This window comes from Bombina bombina, chromosome 5, assembly GCF_027579735.1.
Source record: "Bombina bombina isolate aBomBom1 chromosome 5, aBomBom1.pri, whole genome shotgun sequence".
Taxonomy (NCBI): Eukaryota; Metazoa; Chordata; class Amphibia; order Anura; family Bombinatoridae; genus Bombina; species Bombina bombina.
Genome location: NC_069503.1, coordinates 995305369 through 995320365, shown reverse-complemented (window position 1 = coordinate 995320365; position 14997 = coordinate 995305369). Strand labels below are relative to the sequence as shown.

Genomic DNA, 14997 nt, shown 5'->3' with positions numbered 1-14997 from the left:
GACTAATCCTCAAGTCAGAGGACATAACCAATAAGGGATAATATAGCACACCACAAAACTTGCAAGAATCAAGGACAGTGGTCTTTAAATTGACACAGAACCCACTGTGGGATTGTTAAGTAAACTGTGCGAAACATGTAATAGCAATATTCACTTTAGAATGGTGATCCATAAAGCTAGCAATTGACAGCCCCATTTAAGGACACATTATCTTATTTTCCCTGAAATACTTGAAAATATCAAAAGCCAGATAAACACACATATGAACCCAATAGAGTTTCAATTGTCTGAAGGTTTTTTCTATTTGATGTCCAAAGTCCAGTGAGTGCTTTTTCTACACATCATTATACACATACACATATATACATAAATGTGTGTACTTTTGTACAAAAATGTGTGTACATTAACGGGACATTAAACAATAACTAAATGCTAGATAGAATGATGCATTCATAGAGAAGATTAGTCTGAGAATAATATGTAGCTATATTTTTTTTAAGTTTCATTAGCTGTAACTTTATTTATACTTAACAATGTTAAGTATAGGAGCAGGGGGCATGCTGCTTAGAAGCCTGTATCTCAGGCATCTAAGCAGCTACAGACCCCCCAAGACCCACCATTGGAAAGGTAATCGCCTAACCTTTCCAACAGTGTAAGTCTTGGGGGTCTGAAAAAAAAAAAAAAAAATGTTCAAAAAAATAAAAAATGTTCAAAAAAATAAAAAAACATTAAAAAAATCTTAGCAGTGCTTAGCACTCAAAGGGTTAAATATTGACAAAATAAGTGTAAAGTTTTGGTGTCTATAAAAAAGGGGAGCTGCCCTGTTGTAACTTAGGTTACCTTCTCTGCTGTGGCCAGTTATAAATAGGTCACTAGAGTATGCAGCCAATGACAGTGTGGAATATAACAGTTTCTAAAAGGAACTGAAAAGCTCACAATTTCAAAATGTAATTGCAGGAAAAGGGGACAAAATAAATAATGCAAGTATATTGCATAGTTTTTTCATGTATACTATTTATCATTTTATATTACCATTTCAAAGTGTTTAATGTCCCTTTAAGGGAAAACTAATTTTACGGTACACTGCTCTTTTAAATTATGCTTAATAAAAACCTGAGCAATATACTTTGATTATTTATTTTGTCCCCCTTTCCTGTAAATTAGCTGTGAAAATTGAAGGCTTTTTCTGAATTCTGAGCATTAAAAGTGCACACTACAGACACAAGCGTAACCCAACTAACTACATGTCAGTCACTAACTGGCCTCAGCAGAGACACTGCAAAGCAATGTAAGTTTTAATAATAAGTTTCAAAATAACAGTGGCAATTCAAATAATATGTCCTGATTGGCTCCTCCAAATAAAGCAAGTGGAGGGAGGAGTGTGGCCACTAAAAAGGCAACTGCAGCAAAGAAGGTGTAATTATATTCTGAACATTTACATACTTGCCTGGTCTGTAAGCTATGCAAATTCTCAGTTTTTTTACTTCAAAAATACTGTTTTAACACAGCTATCCTTTTAACAGGATTATAGCAGCAAATCAGAAATCACTCATATAGAAATACATATATAGGTGGCCCTCGTTTTACAACGGTTCAATTTACACTGTTTCAGAATAACAACCTTTTTTTCCAGTCATGTGACTGCTATTGAAAAGCATTGAGAAGCAGTGCATTTATTAAAATAGCCAGAAGGTGGAGCTGTCCGCTTGTGTTGCAGCAAAGCCAAGCAAGCTGAAATTAATCAGTTTAACTAGACCTGAGCTATCGAGCAGATTTCAAAGGAACAAGATCTTCCTTTCTATAAATCAGTCCAGATTGGAATGCATAGAAAGAACTGTTTGCAGAAAAATGCAAGTGAAGTCTGTGTTGTGTGATTATTTTATTAGGTTTATAATGCTGTTTAGCAAATGTATTTGTTCATTTAACTTAGTTGAATTATATATTCTGTGTTGTGTGATTATTTTATTAGGTTTATAATGCTGTTTAGCAAATGTATTTGTTCATTTAACTTAGTTGAATTATATATTCTGTGTTGTGTGATTATTTTATTAGGTTTATAATGCTGTTTAGCATTTAAAGTCTTCATTTCAATGCTTTAAAAATAATGTATTAGGTGTTACTTATGACAATTTTGAGAGGGGCCTGGAACCTAACTCCCTCACTTCCCATTGACTTACATTATAAACTGGGTTTCAATATACAACGGTTTCGATTTACAACCATTCCCTCTGGAACCTAACCCCGGCATAAACTGATATATATATATATATATAGATATATATATATATATATATACATACATATATACACACACACACACACACACACACAGTATCTCACAAAAGTAAGTACACCACTCACATTTTTGTAAATATTTTATTATATCTTTCCATGTGACAACACTAAAGAAATGACACATTCCTACAATGTAAAGTAGTGAGGGTACAGCCTGTATAACAGTGTAAATTTGCCATCCCCTCAAAATAACTCAACACACAGCCATTAATGTCTAAAACGATGGCAACAAAAGTGAGTACACCCATAAGTGGAAATGTCCAAATTGGGCCCAATTAGCCATTTTCCTCCCCGTTGTCATGTGACTCATTAGTGTTACAAGGTCTCAGGTGTGAATGGGGAGCAGGTGTGTTAAATTTGGTGTTATTTAGGAAATAGACGTATGAGTGCTGCCAGCATTGCTGCAGAGGTTAAAGAGGTGGGGGGTCAGCCTGTCAGTGCTTAGAACATACACCGCACACTGCATCAAAATGGTCTGCATGGCTGTCATCCCAGAAGGAAGCCTCTTCTAAAGATGATGCACAAGAATGCCTGCAAACAGTTTGCTGAAGACAAGCAGACTAAGGACATAGATTACTGGAACCATGTCTTGTGGTCCGATGAGACCAAGATAAACTTATTTGTTTCATATGGTGTCAAGCGTGTGTGGCAGCAACCATAGGGGTACAAAGACAAGTGTGTCTTGCCTACAGTCAAGCATGGTGGTGGGAGTGTCATGGTCTGGGCCTGCATGAGTGCTGCCGGCACTTGGGAGCTACAGTTCATTGAGGGAACCATGAATGCCAACATGTACTGTGACATACTGAAGCAGAGCATGATCCCCTCCCTTCGGAAACTGGGCTGCAGGGCAGTATTCCAACATGATAACAACCCCAAACACACCTCCAAGATGACCACTGCCTTGCTAAAGAAGCTGAGGGTAAAGGTGATGTACTGGCCATGTCTCCAGACCTAAACCCTATTGAGCATCTGTGGGGCATCCTCAAACGGAAGGTTTGGGGAGTGCAAGGTCTCTAACATCCACCAGCTCCGTGATGTCGTCATGGAGGAGTGCTAGAGGACTCCAGCGGCAACCTGTGAAGCTCTGGTTTACTCCATGCCTAAGAGGGTTAAGGCAGTGCTGGAAAATAATGGTGGACATTTCAAATTAGGGGTATACTCACTTTTGTTGCCAACAGTTTAGACATTAATGGCTGTGTGTTGAGTTATTTTGGAGGGGACAGCAAATTTACGGTCATACATGCTGTACACTCACTACTTTACATTGTAGCAAAGTGTCATTTCTTCAGTGTTGTCACATGAAAAGATATAAAATATTTACAAAAATGTGAGGGGTGTACTCACTTTTGTGAGATACTGATATATATATATATATATATATATAGAAAAAAACACAGTGCCTAAATTAATTTGTCTGGCATGGGATTAATGTTGCATACTTTAACACCCTGCAATAAATCTGTTTATTATCCAGTTACTTATTTGTCAAGATTATAAAGTTTTATTATGCAAAGATTTAGCAATCAAAAGTTATAATCCTCTCAACTTAAAGAAGTAAAACAATTGAAGTCATAGTTAGACACCCCTGCCTGTTAGACACTTGTGCCACTGTACTATAAAATCTGCTTCCCTTTAGGAACATGAAACCCAAAATTCTTTGTTCATGATACTGAGAGAGCATAAAATTGTAAACATCATTCCAATTTACTTCTATTAAATAATTTGCTTTATTCTCTTGATATCGTATGTTGAAAATACAAAGGTAGGCTCAGAAGCTTAAAGCTAGTTGCTGATTGGTGGCTGCAAATATATGCCTGGTGTCATTGGCTAACAGATGTATTCAGCTAACTCCCAGTAGGGCATTGCTGCTCATTCAATAAAGGAAACCAAAATAATGAAGCAAAATTGATAATAGAAGTATCTGAATCTTTAAAGAACATTATGGGGTTTCATGTCCCTTTAATGTGTTCGAAATGTCTTGTTAAACCTACTGCAAAAAGTATTAAATGTATGGGAAATTGTTCTTTAATGTTTATTTCTGAATTTTAAACAGCTGTTTTACTCATTAAAGTATACTATTTGTATACCTGAAATCATATGAACATATTTCTACAGTGCCCATATATGGTGCAGTGTGAATGGTTTGCAACCATGTTGCAAATAAGATTTCATTGTCACCAGGCCAGAACCAAGTAAATCGACCTTCAAAGAACTAGCAAATTTCTACTGGACACAGTCCTCAGATGGGTTGATACTATCTCCTTAAAGAGAGACAAATCTAAGCTGAACAATATTATATCACTGGTGTCTTACAGGATGTGAATCTTAAATTGAATCTTTCAATTATGCGTTCAGTGCTTGAAGGGAGAGAAATACAGAAATGAAACAGAACACAAACCCTCATCCTGTCCCTTGGGGTGACCAGATGGCATTAAGCTCAGAGCAATCTTTGTCACAGCTCATTTCCTATACAATGCAAGATAGATTACCCCAGGGAAAATCTAGCACTGTGGAAATGGATATAAACGGGACTATTTAATTATAATTCTGCAGACATCATCTATTGGTGGAACTAACAGCTCCTTATTCACTGCGTTATAGCGGACACTGGCAATATAAAATTGCAAATTGCCAAGTGATAGGGAGTATGCAGAATCAGACACCTGATAGATGTTACAGAATACAATGCCACTTCCACCCTCCCATTATGGGGATTGGGGACCCTTTCAAATTCAAAAAGATCACTAAGCATAGCAGCAGTACATACATATAAAGCATGAACCAATCAGAAGCAAGTACCAGGGGCACCAATGTGTTCAAAGCAGTGACATGTAAATTCCCTGTTGGAACACATCATAACTCTGCTTATTTTGTCATTTAGTGGGCAAGGTAAAAAGGGATATCCTGGAAACTTAGGTCTTGGTAAAGCCTTAGTTTAGTGCTATAAACCAGATAATTTTTCATAATGTATTGATGAAAATATATATATATAAAATTCAAAAAAGAGCACTCTCTCCACAACAGCAAACGCCAGGGTGCCAACGGTTGAATATAATAGGAAAGAGGCGGCACTCACTGGTCTTTCCAAAGTGTATTTTAATAGAACAAAGTGACGTTTCGGGGACACACTCCCTTTCCTCAGAATATATACACACACACATATATATATATATATATATATATATATATATATATATATACACACACACATTATTTATATATATATATATATACACACACACATTATTTATATATATATATATATATATAATATTTTGTTAGGGGGCAATTTATATGTAAAACCATCATACTCCATGGTTTTAAACAAGAGACAATTATGCTTATGCACTGTAATACAATACAATGGACTTATACATAACAATAGAATACAATACAAAGTTTTAGTTCTCTGTAACAGTGTTTGGTAAATACTTGCAGCAGTACCTACAGTGGTTATGATGATGGCAGGATCTTTAAATCTCAATATATTATTCCCTTAGGTTCTAAGGAATTATTGAGATCCTGTCATCTTCATAGCTAGGACATAAAAACTATTGCTCCCAATACTGCATTTAGCTCACAGGCCATTTTTATAACCATGAAAATACTGTATGTATATTACAAAAATGGCTTCTTAATTGCCTAGATGCAAGAAATCTTAATAAATATGTTATCTTTGGGATTATGTGATAAAATTATTAAACATTTTAAACAACAGTCATCCAAATACATAAATCACTTTGCAGATGTATCAACAGACTAGCATTATTCTAACATAATAACAATTCCCCTATAATAGTGTTATCAGAAAAGTCACCTTTTCTGAACCACTCTTAGCATCCCCACACTTACCTTGTAAAGACAAAGTACATCAGACTGATGGTGGTGAAGGTCAGGAGGGTGATGGTGTGAGGTTTGTAGAAGAAATCAATGGTGATATCCTCAACTTGCTGTTCGTTGATCATCCTGAAATGCAATTTATAGTTCACATCATCTTTACTGAGAGTCCTGGACCTCATACAGGACGCCATGTCCCAGCCCTCTGTGCAGAACCCTGGAAGCAAATACAGACACTGGCACACAGAAACACACTGCGATATCCCGTCTACTGTGTAGAGGGGAGCGACTCCGTGTGTAACAATTTTATCCTAATATATTAACGAAGATCTATATATTCGTATTAGCAATAGTATATACATTGCTCTTTATATATATAGATTAATTTAAAATCTTATTTATATTTGCTAACTTGTAAAGCAAAAATATCACACAAGTGACTCCCCTATAGAGGTTACTTGGACTCACCCAAAGAGGAAGTGCTTTACCCTTACTAATCCCCCACGTGGGTATAGCTGCGGATGGACTCTCCTCTATTGACATTTGCTATTTTGCTGCAGTTTGTTGATGACGCTAAGGTCAAGAAATAGATATATTGTATCGTATAACCTTAGCTTATATTCCGATCGTATTGTTCCTTACGTCTCAGTTTCTACTAATGTTTGGTTATTGTTTACATGTTCCTGCATATAGATAAAACGTGTATCAGCTGATGGTAAGTAAACTGTTTTCACCAATACTTTACTAATATGTTGGGTAACAGCAGAATGATTTGGTATTAAAGTGAACAGTTACTTATATATATGTTTGCAGCACTGGAACGAATGAATGAAGTTCACTGGTGCGAGAAACATAATGTAAACCAGTCACAATTATAAATTCTAGTTGAATATTGCTTGATAAAGAACGCTAATTTACTCACATAGCTAGCGATAACAGCTGTCATATGGTCTGATAACATATACTCTATTGCTACTGGTGCAGTGTTGGCAAACTATAGTATATACCAGAGCTGAACCTCAGTGTATATGAATGTTTTTGGCTAGTTCTAGTGTATATAAAGTGTATCTATGAATCTGTAGCCCTTTGAGTAACAGCTATACACAAAGAGAGACCTCATATCAGATGGATGCCCGTGAACCGCTGCTATTTCATAGTTATTTAATAAAATGTAACATTAGATAGATGGCCTCTCATTTCACCTATATGCACAAATTGGCCTCAGATCAGATGTAACCCCTGAAGATCTCTCATGCATGCTACATGCCCAAATTAGACCTCCAATTAGATACATTAGATACATGACCCCAGCAGCCCCTGATGATGCATCGTCCCTTAAAAATACAGAACACTTATAAGTTACACATGCTGCAGGGTGTGCAGGGAGGAATATGAATAGTGCTGTCCAGAAACACAATACATATTCCTCCCTGCTTACCCTGCAGCATGTGTAACTCATAAGTGTCCAGGAAAACATGGCCGAGGTGGCAATTCTACTTTAGCTTTAAATACATACAAACTATACTTTACCTAGTATGTCAAAAATATACTAGTATGCTAAGAATATATACTGTATAAGTCGACATGTCCTTACCCCCCTCCTCTTTTCTCTTCTTCTGTTTCCCATATATATATATATTTTTTTTTTTTTTTTTTTTTTTTTTTTTTTTTTTCAATGTATTAAGGTCGTTGGGAGTAATAGGAGTTTTTGCAGATAGAAATGAGATTGTAGCAAAGAAATTGAACTGCATGTGCTTGAATTGTTCGGGACTGTGCTTGTACTATCTATTAGGTGGATTGCTATAAATGTATTAGAGGCTCGCATTTGCTTAAAGTATAATGATTGGCTTAACTGGTTGACCAATGAGAGGAAGGATAGCCCTTGAAAAAGGGCGCCTGTTTTTACCTTTTCATTCAGCTTTTGACTACGGCTGGGAAGCTGAAACGCGTCAGCTGTTAAATTCTTCCTCATATTATTGACCAACCAGCTGCTGTCAATGTTATAATAGCATTGTATATATACGCTGACATTTGACATTCTTACAGCATGAGCGTAATGCTATTTTATATGTAGCGATATTGTGGAGAATAAACGCAACTTGTACATCTACCGGTGCTCCTGTTTCTCATTTATCTTGAATTCTACTTGCAGCACACATGAAACTCCCATGGAATGCATACATATTCGCTATGTATGTGATCAGCATTGTTAATAAAGAACAAAAAAAAAAACACACCTTAATAAGAAGCATATAGGAGCTGGGAGGTTGTGGGCACTGTGTTATGTATATGTATGTATTATACTCTAAAATACTGTTTTATGTATTTAAAGTCTTTTCATTCTTAAAAAAAACATAACTACACTGTAACAGGTTTTAATATAGAACACGTTGGTATAGTGCGGTTGCAATATTAAAAGTAAAACTTATAGTATATATGCAAATACAATGTTAAAAAAGCTGTCAATCTCAAAAACACATTTTACGTGGTGCAAATCTGGAAAAAAACGCACTTTGGTAAAATGAAAAAAATGTGGCTACTGTCTTTTTGTTTCAAAAAAGAAAAGAACACATCAACAGTTAAAAGCATGTTTATTTAAATACAAGAAGACTTATATTATATTACTGTATAGTATTTTACAGTATAATACTTATACATAACACAATATATACACATGTACACTATACCCACAATGCCCCAGCTCCTATAAGTTTATTATTCATGGCCTACTTTCACTTTTGTATTGCAACAAGAGGTTGAGTTTCAGGTGACACATGTTAATTGTATTGCCAATCAATACTGTCTATAGGTATCATTTACATTACACCTTCAATGCAGGTGTCGATATTGATTTTAAAATTCTGGCAATGTCATAGAAGCATCACCCCCCGTAGATAAGTATAGTAAAACACGTCTTGGTGAGGCCGCCTTCAAACACTGATTTCAGACCTTTATAACATTTCACAGAAAATCTTGATCTCAAGACTGATCCCTTTTTAAAATATTGATATGATCACAATGCTTTTAACATCGTTGCACAGATGAGATACATAACACCATGCAGAACTCTCATGTCAGCTGTATGCAAAGGGACATGAAGCCCCAAAAAATGCTTTTTATAATTTAGACAGAGCATACAATTAAAAAAAAAAAAAAGTTCCCACTTCTATTATCAATTTTACTTTGTTTTCATGATATTCTTTGGTGAAGATAATACCTAGGCAGATAGAGTGTACGTGTCTACAGAACTATATGGTAGCAGTTTTGTAAGAATCCTTTTGAACACTAGATGTCAGCACTATTTTTATACTGTATAACGTTGTAAAAGTATTCTTGCAAAACCGCTGCAGTATAATGTTTCAGATGCATGCACAATCCGGAGGCCACCTGTCTACTTTTCAACAAGAAATAAATAAACTAATAAATGCGCTGGACTTAATAGGTATCAAACCACTCCTAATGAACACAACGTCCTCTATGTTGTGTTAAAATGTGTAGCTAATAAATAGAAAATGTTTTTAGGAGGGTGCTACAAGAAGCCTAAGATACCAAAATATGTATCCAAATATCCAGAAAACCACATATGTTTAAAATACAAAATAAATGTATTGAGACATTTAATTTATGTATATATTCATACAAGAGAATTTTAAAACCGGTACGTCTCCCTTAAAACTTTGACTCACTAATATATATTAGGATATTTCATAAAAAGTAAAAAAACTGCCTATATGTTATCAGCAATTTATATACAGAAAACAATTGATACAGGTGAAACTCGAAAAATTAGAATATCATGCAAAAGTTCATTTATTTCATTAATGCAACTTAAAAGGGGAAACTAATATATGAGAGACTCATTACATGCAAAGCAAGATAGTTCAAGCCGTGATTTGTCATAATTGTGATGATTATGCAATCAGCCAATAGGCTTGAACTTCAATCTTATTGGCTGATCCAATCAGCCAATAGGATTGAGCTGGCATTCTATTGGCTGTTCCAATCAGCCAATAGAATGCCAGTTCAATCCTATTGGCTGATTGCATCAGCCAATAGGATTTTTTTTCTACCTTAATTCCGATTGGCTGATAGAATTCTATCAGCCAATCGGAATTGAAGGGACGCCATCTTGGATGACGTCATTTAAAGGAACCTACATTCAGTCGTCGGATGAAGAGGATGCTCCGTGTTGGATGTCTTGAAGATGGACCGGCTCTGCATGGATGAAGATAGAAGATGCCGTCTGGATGAAGACTTCTGCCCGGTTGGATGAAGACGTATCCTGGTAAGGTGATCTTCAGGGGGTTAGTGTTAGTTTTTTTTAAGGTGGGTTTTAAAGTAGGGTTGGTTGTGTGGGTGGTGGGTTTTAATGTTGGGGGGGTATTTGTATTTTTTTTCAGGTAAAAGAGCTGATTACTTTGGGGCAATGCCCCGCAAAAGGCCCTTTTAAGGGCTATTTGTAATTTAGTGTAGGGTAGGGCTTTTTTTACTATTTTGGGGGGCTTTTTTATTTTGTTAGGGGGATTAGATTAGGTTTAGTTAGTTTAAAAATCTTGTAATTTCTTTATTATTTTCTGTAATTTAGTGGGGTTTTTTTTGTACTTTAGTTAATTTTATTTAATTGTAATTAATTGTATTTAATTTAGGGAAATAATTTATTTGTAGTGTAGTGTTAGGTGTAATTGTAACTTAGGTTAGGTTTTATTTTACAGGTCAATGTGTCTTTATTTTAACTAGGTAGTTATTAAATAGTTAATAACTATTTAATAACTATTCTACATAGTTAAAATAAATACAAAGTTGCCTGTAAAATAAAAATAAACCCTAAGCAAGCTACAATGTAACTATTAGTTATATTGTAGCTATCTTAGGGTTTATTTTACAGGTAAGTATTTAGTTATAAATAGGAATAATTTAGTTAATTGTAGTAATTTTATTTAGATGTATTTAAATTATATTTAAGTTAGGGGGTATTAGGGTTAGGGTTAGACTTAGGTTTAGGGGTTAATAACTTTATTATAGTGGCGGCAACGTTGGGGGCGTCAGATTAGAGGTTAATAAATGTAGGTAGGTGGCGGCGATGTTAGGGACGGCAGATTAGGGGTTAATATTTAACTAGTGTTTGCCATGCGGGAGTGCGGCGGTTTAGGGGTTAATATATTTATTATAGTGGCAGCGATGTCAGGTTCGGCAGATTAGGGGTTAATAATTTTATTTTAGTGTTTGCAATGTGGGAGGGCCTCGGTTTAGGGGTTAATAGGTAGTTTATGGATGTTAGTGTACTTTTTAGCACTTTAGTTAAGAGTTTTATGCTACGACGTTGTAGTGTAAAACTCTTAACTACTGGCCTTTAAATGCGGTACCAGGCTTGACAGGAGAGGGTCTACCGCTCACTTTTGGTCAGACTCGTAATACCGGCGCTATGTAAGTCCCATTGAAAATATAGGATACGCAATTGACGTAAGTGGATTTGCGGTATTTCCGAGTCTGGCCAAAAAAGTGAGCAGTACACCTGTACCTTCAAGACTCGTAACATTGTTACCAACACTTGTGAAATCTAACTACAACACATCTTTTGTGCCTTTCCTGTAAAACCATTTAGAAAACAAGGTTACTAGTCCATATAATATTAAATATAAAAAAATGACAAAATCTATACCAAACTAACGTATTGCAGTAAGTAGCGATACCTTTTATATTGTACTATCGTTGAGATTAAAAAAAAAGTAGGAGTTTACTCTCTTCCGCTGGGCACAAAACTGATGAATGTGATGGAATTTAATTGAGCAGTATTGCCTCAGATCCGAAGCGTGTATTTTTTTTTTTTAAAGGGACATGAAACCATTTTTTTCTTTTCTTTCGTGATTCAGATAGAAAATACAATTTTAAAAAAAAAATGTTCAATTTACTTCTATTATCAAATTTACTTCATTCTCATATTATTCTTTGTATAAAAGATTCCTAGATAGGTAGCATTCACATGTCTGGGGCACTACATGGCAGGAAATAGTGCTGCTATCTAGTGCTCTTGCTAATGTATAACATTGTTGTAAAACTGCTGCCATATAATACTGCTGACATGTGCACGCTCCTGAATTTACTTTCCTGCTTTTCAACAAAGGATAACAAGAAAACAAAGACATTTTGATAAAAGTATATTGGAAAGTTGTTTAAATTTGTATGTTCTATCCGAATCATGAAAGAAACATTTTGGGTATTATGTCCCTCTAACTGTACTAATAGGCCAATAAAAAAGTATCTGGTTTGTGTAAGATGTCATGAGATAGACTTTATTCAGACTTGTGCTTAGAAAACAATCATGTCTATGTTGTTTATCAAAAAATATATAAAAGTTAAAATAGAATGTACTATAATATGTTTAATCATTTTATTAGACAAGTGCTGCTGTAATTCTTTGTTTTATGTGTGTAATTGGTTCCCACTTTTGTAAAAATGCTCAGTATATTCTTATTACTTTTGCTACCTCATGCCTCTATAACAAACTACTTTACTCAATTACTTCTTCCCCCTCACCACCTTCTCTGTTCATTAGCCCATCTCTCTTAAACTCACCTACTTTTGAACTTTCCACATTCCTAGACTCCCTCTCTCCGCCCTGCACCTCATCCCAAAAACAGTCTCATTGCTGCAAATCTGCATCTCACCTCATGTCACTCACCCTCTTGCTCGTACTAGCTGCTGGTGACATCTCCCCTAATCCTGGTCCCCAACAACTTACTAGCCGTGCACATCCATGTGTACCTTTCCATAGACTCGGAAAACCTTAACCTTACTCACATTCCTCTTTTATCTAATGCAACTGGCTCTCTCCTTTAGACACAACATCCACTGCTGCATTGTCACATGGGGGTCTCCACTTCAGCCACATGCCTAGGTCTGGTAACGGACAAGGAGGTGGTGTAGGTATTTTACTTTCCTCTCATTGCACCTTTCAACAAATACAACCAATTTCTTCCCTTACATTTTCCTAATTAATAACCGACATGATTCGCTTATTCTCTCCCCTCTCTATACTTGTTGCAGTAATATACCGCCCCCTGGCTCCCCAACTCTATTTCTAGATCACTGTCTGGCTACCTTTATTTTCTTTCCTCAGACACCCCTGTCCTCATTCTTGGTGACTTCAACATCCCTCTTGACAATCCCACTGCCTCCTCTGTAAAACAACTTCTGCAACTTACTCCCTCTTTCGGTCTGTCACAATTGACTGACTCTCCCACTCACAAAGATGGTCACTCCCTTGATCTTTTAGCTATTGATGCACTATTACAAACTCCCCTTTTCCTCTTTATGACCATCATCTCCTCACTGGCAACATCTCATCCCTCCCTACAACTCTCCCCCCTTCTACCCCTCACACCAAACTTCACAGAAGCATTATGTCATTAGATCAGCAACAGCTCACTAGTTCTCTCGAACCTCTCCTCTCCTCTCCTCTCATCCATCTCATCCTTTTGCTGCCCTGACCAATCTATCTGCCACTACAATTCCACCCTTACATCCATCCTTGACAATCTGGCCCCTCCTACCATACCTCGGAAATCACACACTCACCCTCAGCCCTGGCATACTCCTCTGACACGGTGCCTACGCAGATGTTCCCATACTGCTGAGCGGCACTGGAGAATATCTCGAAGTTCAGCTGACTTTCTTCACTACAAGATCATCTTGAACTCCTACTACTCTACCCTTAATCTTTTTAAGCAACACTACTTCTCTACACTTATCTCCACTTTTTCTTCAAACCCAAAATGTCTGTTCTTCACTTTCAACATTCTTTTCCTCCCACCCCCACCTCCTGAAACAACTTCTCTGTCAGCTCAAGATTTTGCCAGCCACTTCAACAACAAAATCAATTCCATCAGAAACTAAATCGGCTCTCAACATGCTTTCAGTCTCCCACTCCCTAAAAAGCTTGCAATTAACCAAAACCCACATAGCCATAGATTTAACTCTTTTGCCCCTGTTAATGAGGAATAAGTTTCTGCACTTATATACTTGTCCCCTCAACCCCATCCCCTCACAACTACTCCCCTCCCTCTCTTCTACCCTTACCCCTATACTCACACACATTTTCAACCTCTCCCTCAGCACTGGTATATTTCCCTCATCTCTAAAACATGCACTGGTCTCACCTATCCTTAAAAAAAACCTCTCTTGATCCAACCTCCCCATTCAAATACCGCCCTATTTCTCTAATCCCTCTTGCCTCAAAGCTTCTTGAAAAGCTAGTACAATTGCACGCCTATCCCCCAGTTCCTTACATTAAGCTCCCTCCTTGACCCAATGCAATTTGGATTTCGCCCCCATCACTCCACAGAGACAGCAATCGTTAAGGTTACCAACAACCTACTTACAGCAAAATCCAAAGACTACTTCTCTCTGCTTATCCTCCTTGATCTATCTGCAGTCTGTAATACTGTTGACCACCGTCTTTGGCTCCACACCCTCCAGTCATTCAGCATTTGTGACACAGCCCTCTTGTGGTTCTCTTCCTACCTATTTAATCGTACCTTTCGTCTAGCCTTCTCTGGGGCTTCCTCTACCCCTTTTACATCTTTCTGTTGGGTAACCGCAAGGCTCTGTCCTAATAAAGACCTACGAATTTCAATATCATTTATATGCCGACGACAATCAAATCTACATCTCTGCTCCAGACCTATCTACTTCCTTGCTAACCCATGTCACTAACTGTCTTTCTCACATCTCTTCATGGATGTCCTCTAATTACCTTAAGCTAAATCTCTCCAAAATTGAGCTCCTTATTTTCCCCCCTTCTAAAATCTCCACCCCTCCCCCCATCTCTCTGTCGACAACTCCACCATTACCCCTACCCCGCATGCC

General features: G+C 36.8%; 2 protein-coding genes across 2 annotated transcripts in view; one reads left to right on the top strand and one right to left on the bottom strand.

Moving 5' to 3' along the window:
* PTDSS1 (phosphatidylserine synthase 1) overlaps positions 1 to 6520 on the bottom strand; it is a 190170-nt gene extending 183650 nt beyond the window's left edge. The window contains 1 exon segment of the mRNA XM_053715226.1: positions 6148 to 6520. Within this exon segment, the coding sequence (XP_053571201.1) occupies positions 6148 to 6326 (179 nt within the window). The 5' untranslated portion in view covers positions 6327 to 6520.
* A 107-nt stretch (positions 6521 to 6627) lies between these two features.
* Positions 6628 to 14997, top strand: part of MTERF3 (mitochondrial transcription termination factor 3) — a 141442-nt gene continuing 133072 nt past the window's right edge. The window contains exon 1 of the mRNA XM_053715227.1: positions 6628 to 6847. The gene's annotated coding sequence lies outside the window, so the exon portion shown is untranslated. The remainder of the gene's footprint in view (positions 6848 to 14997) is intronic.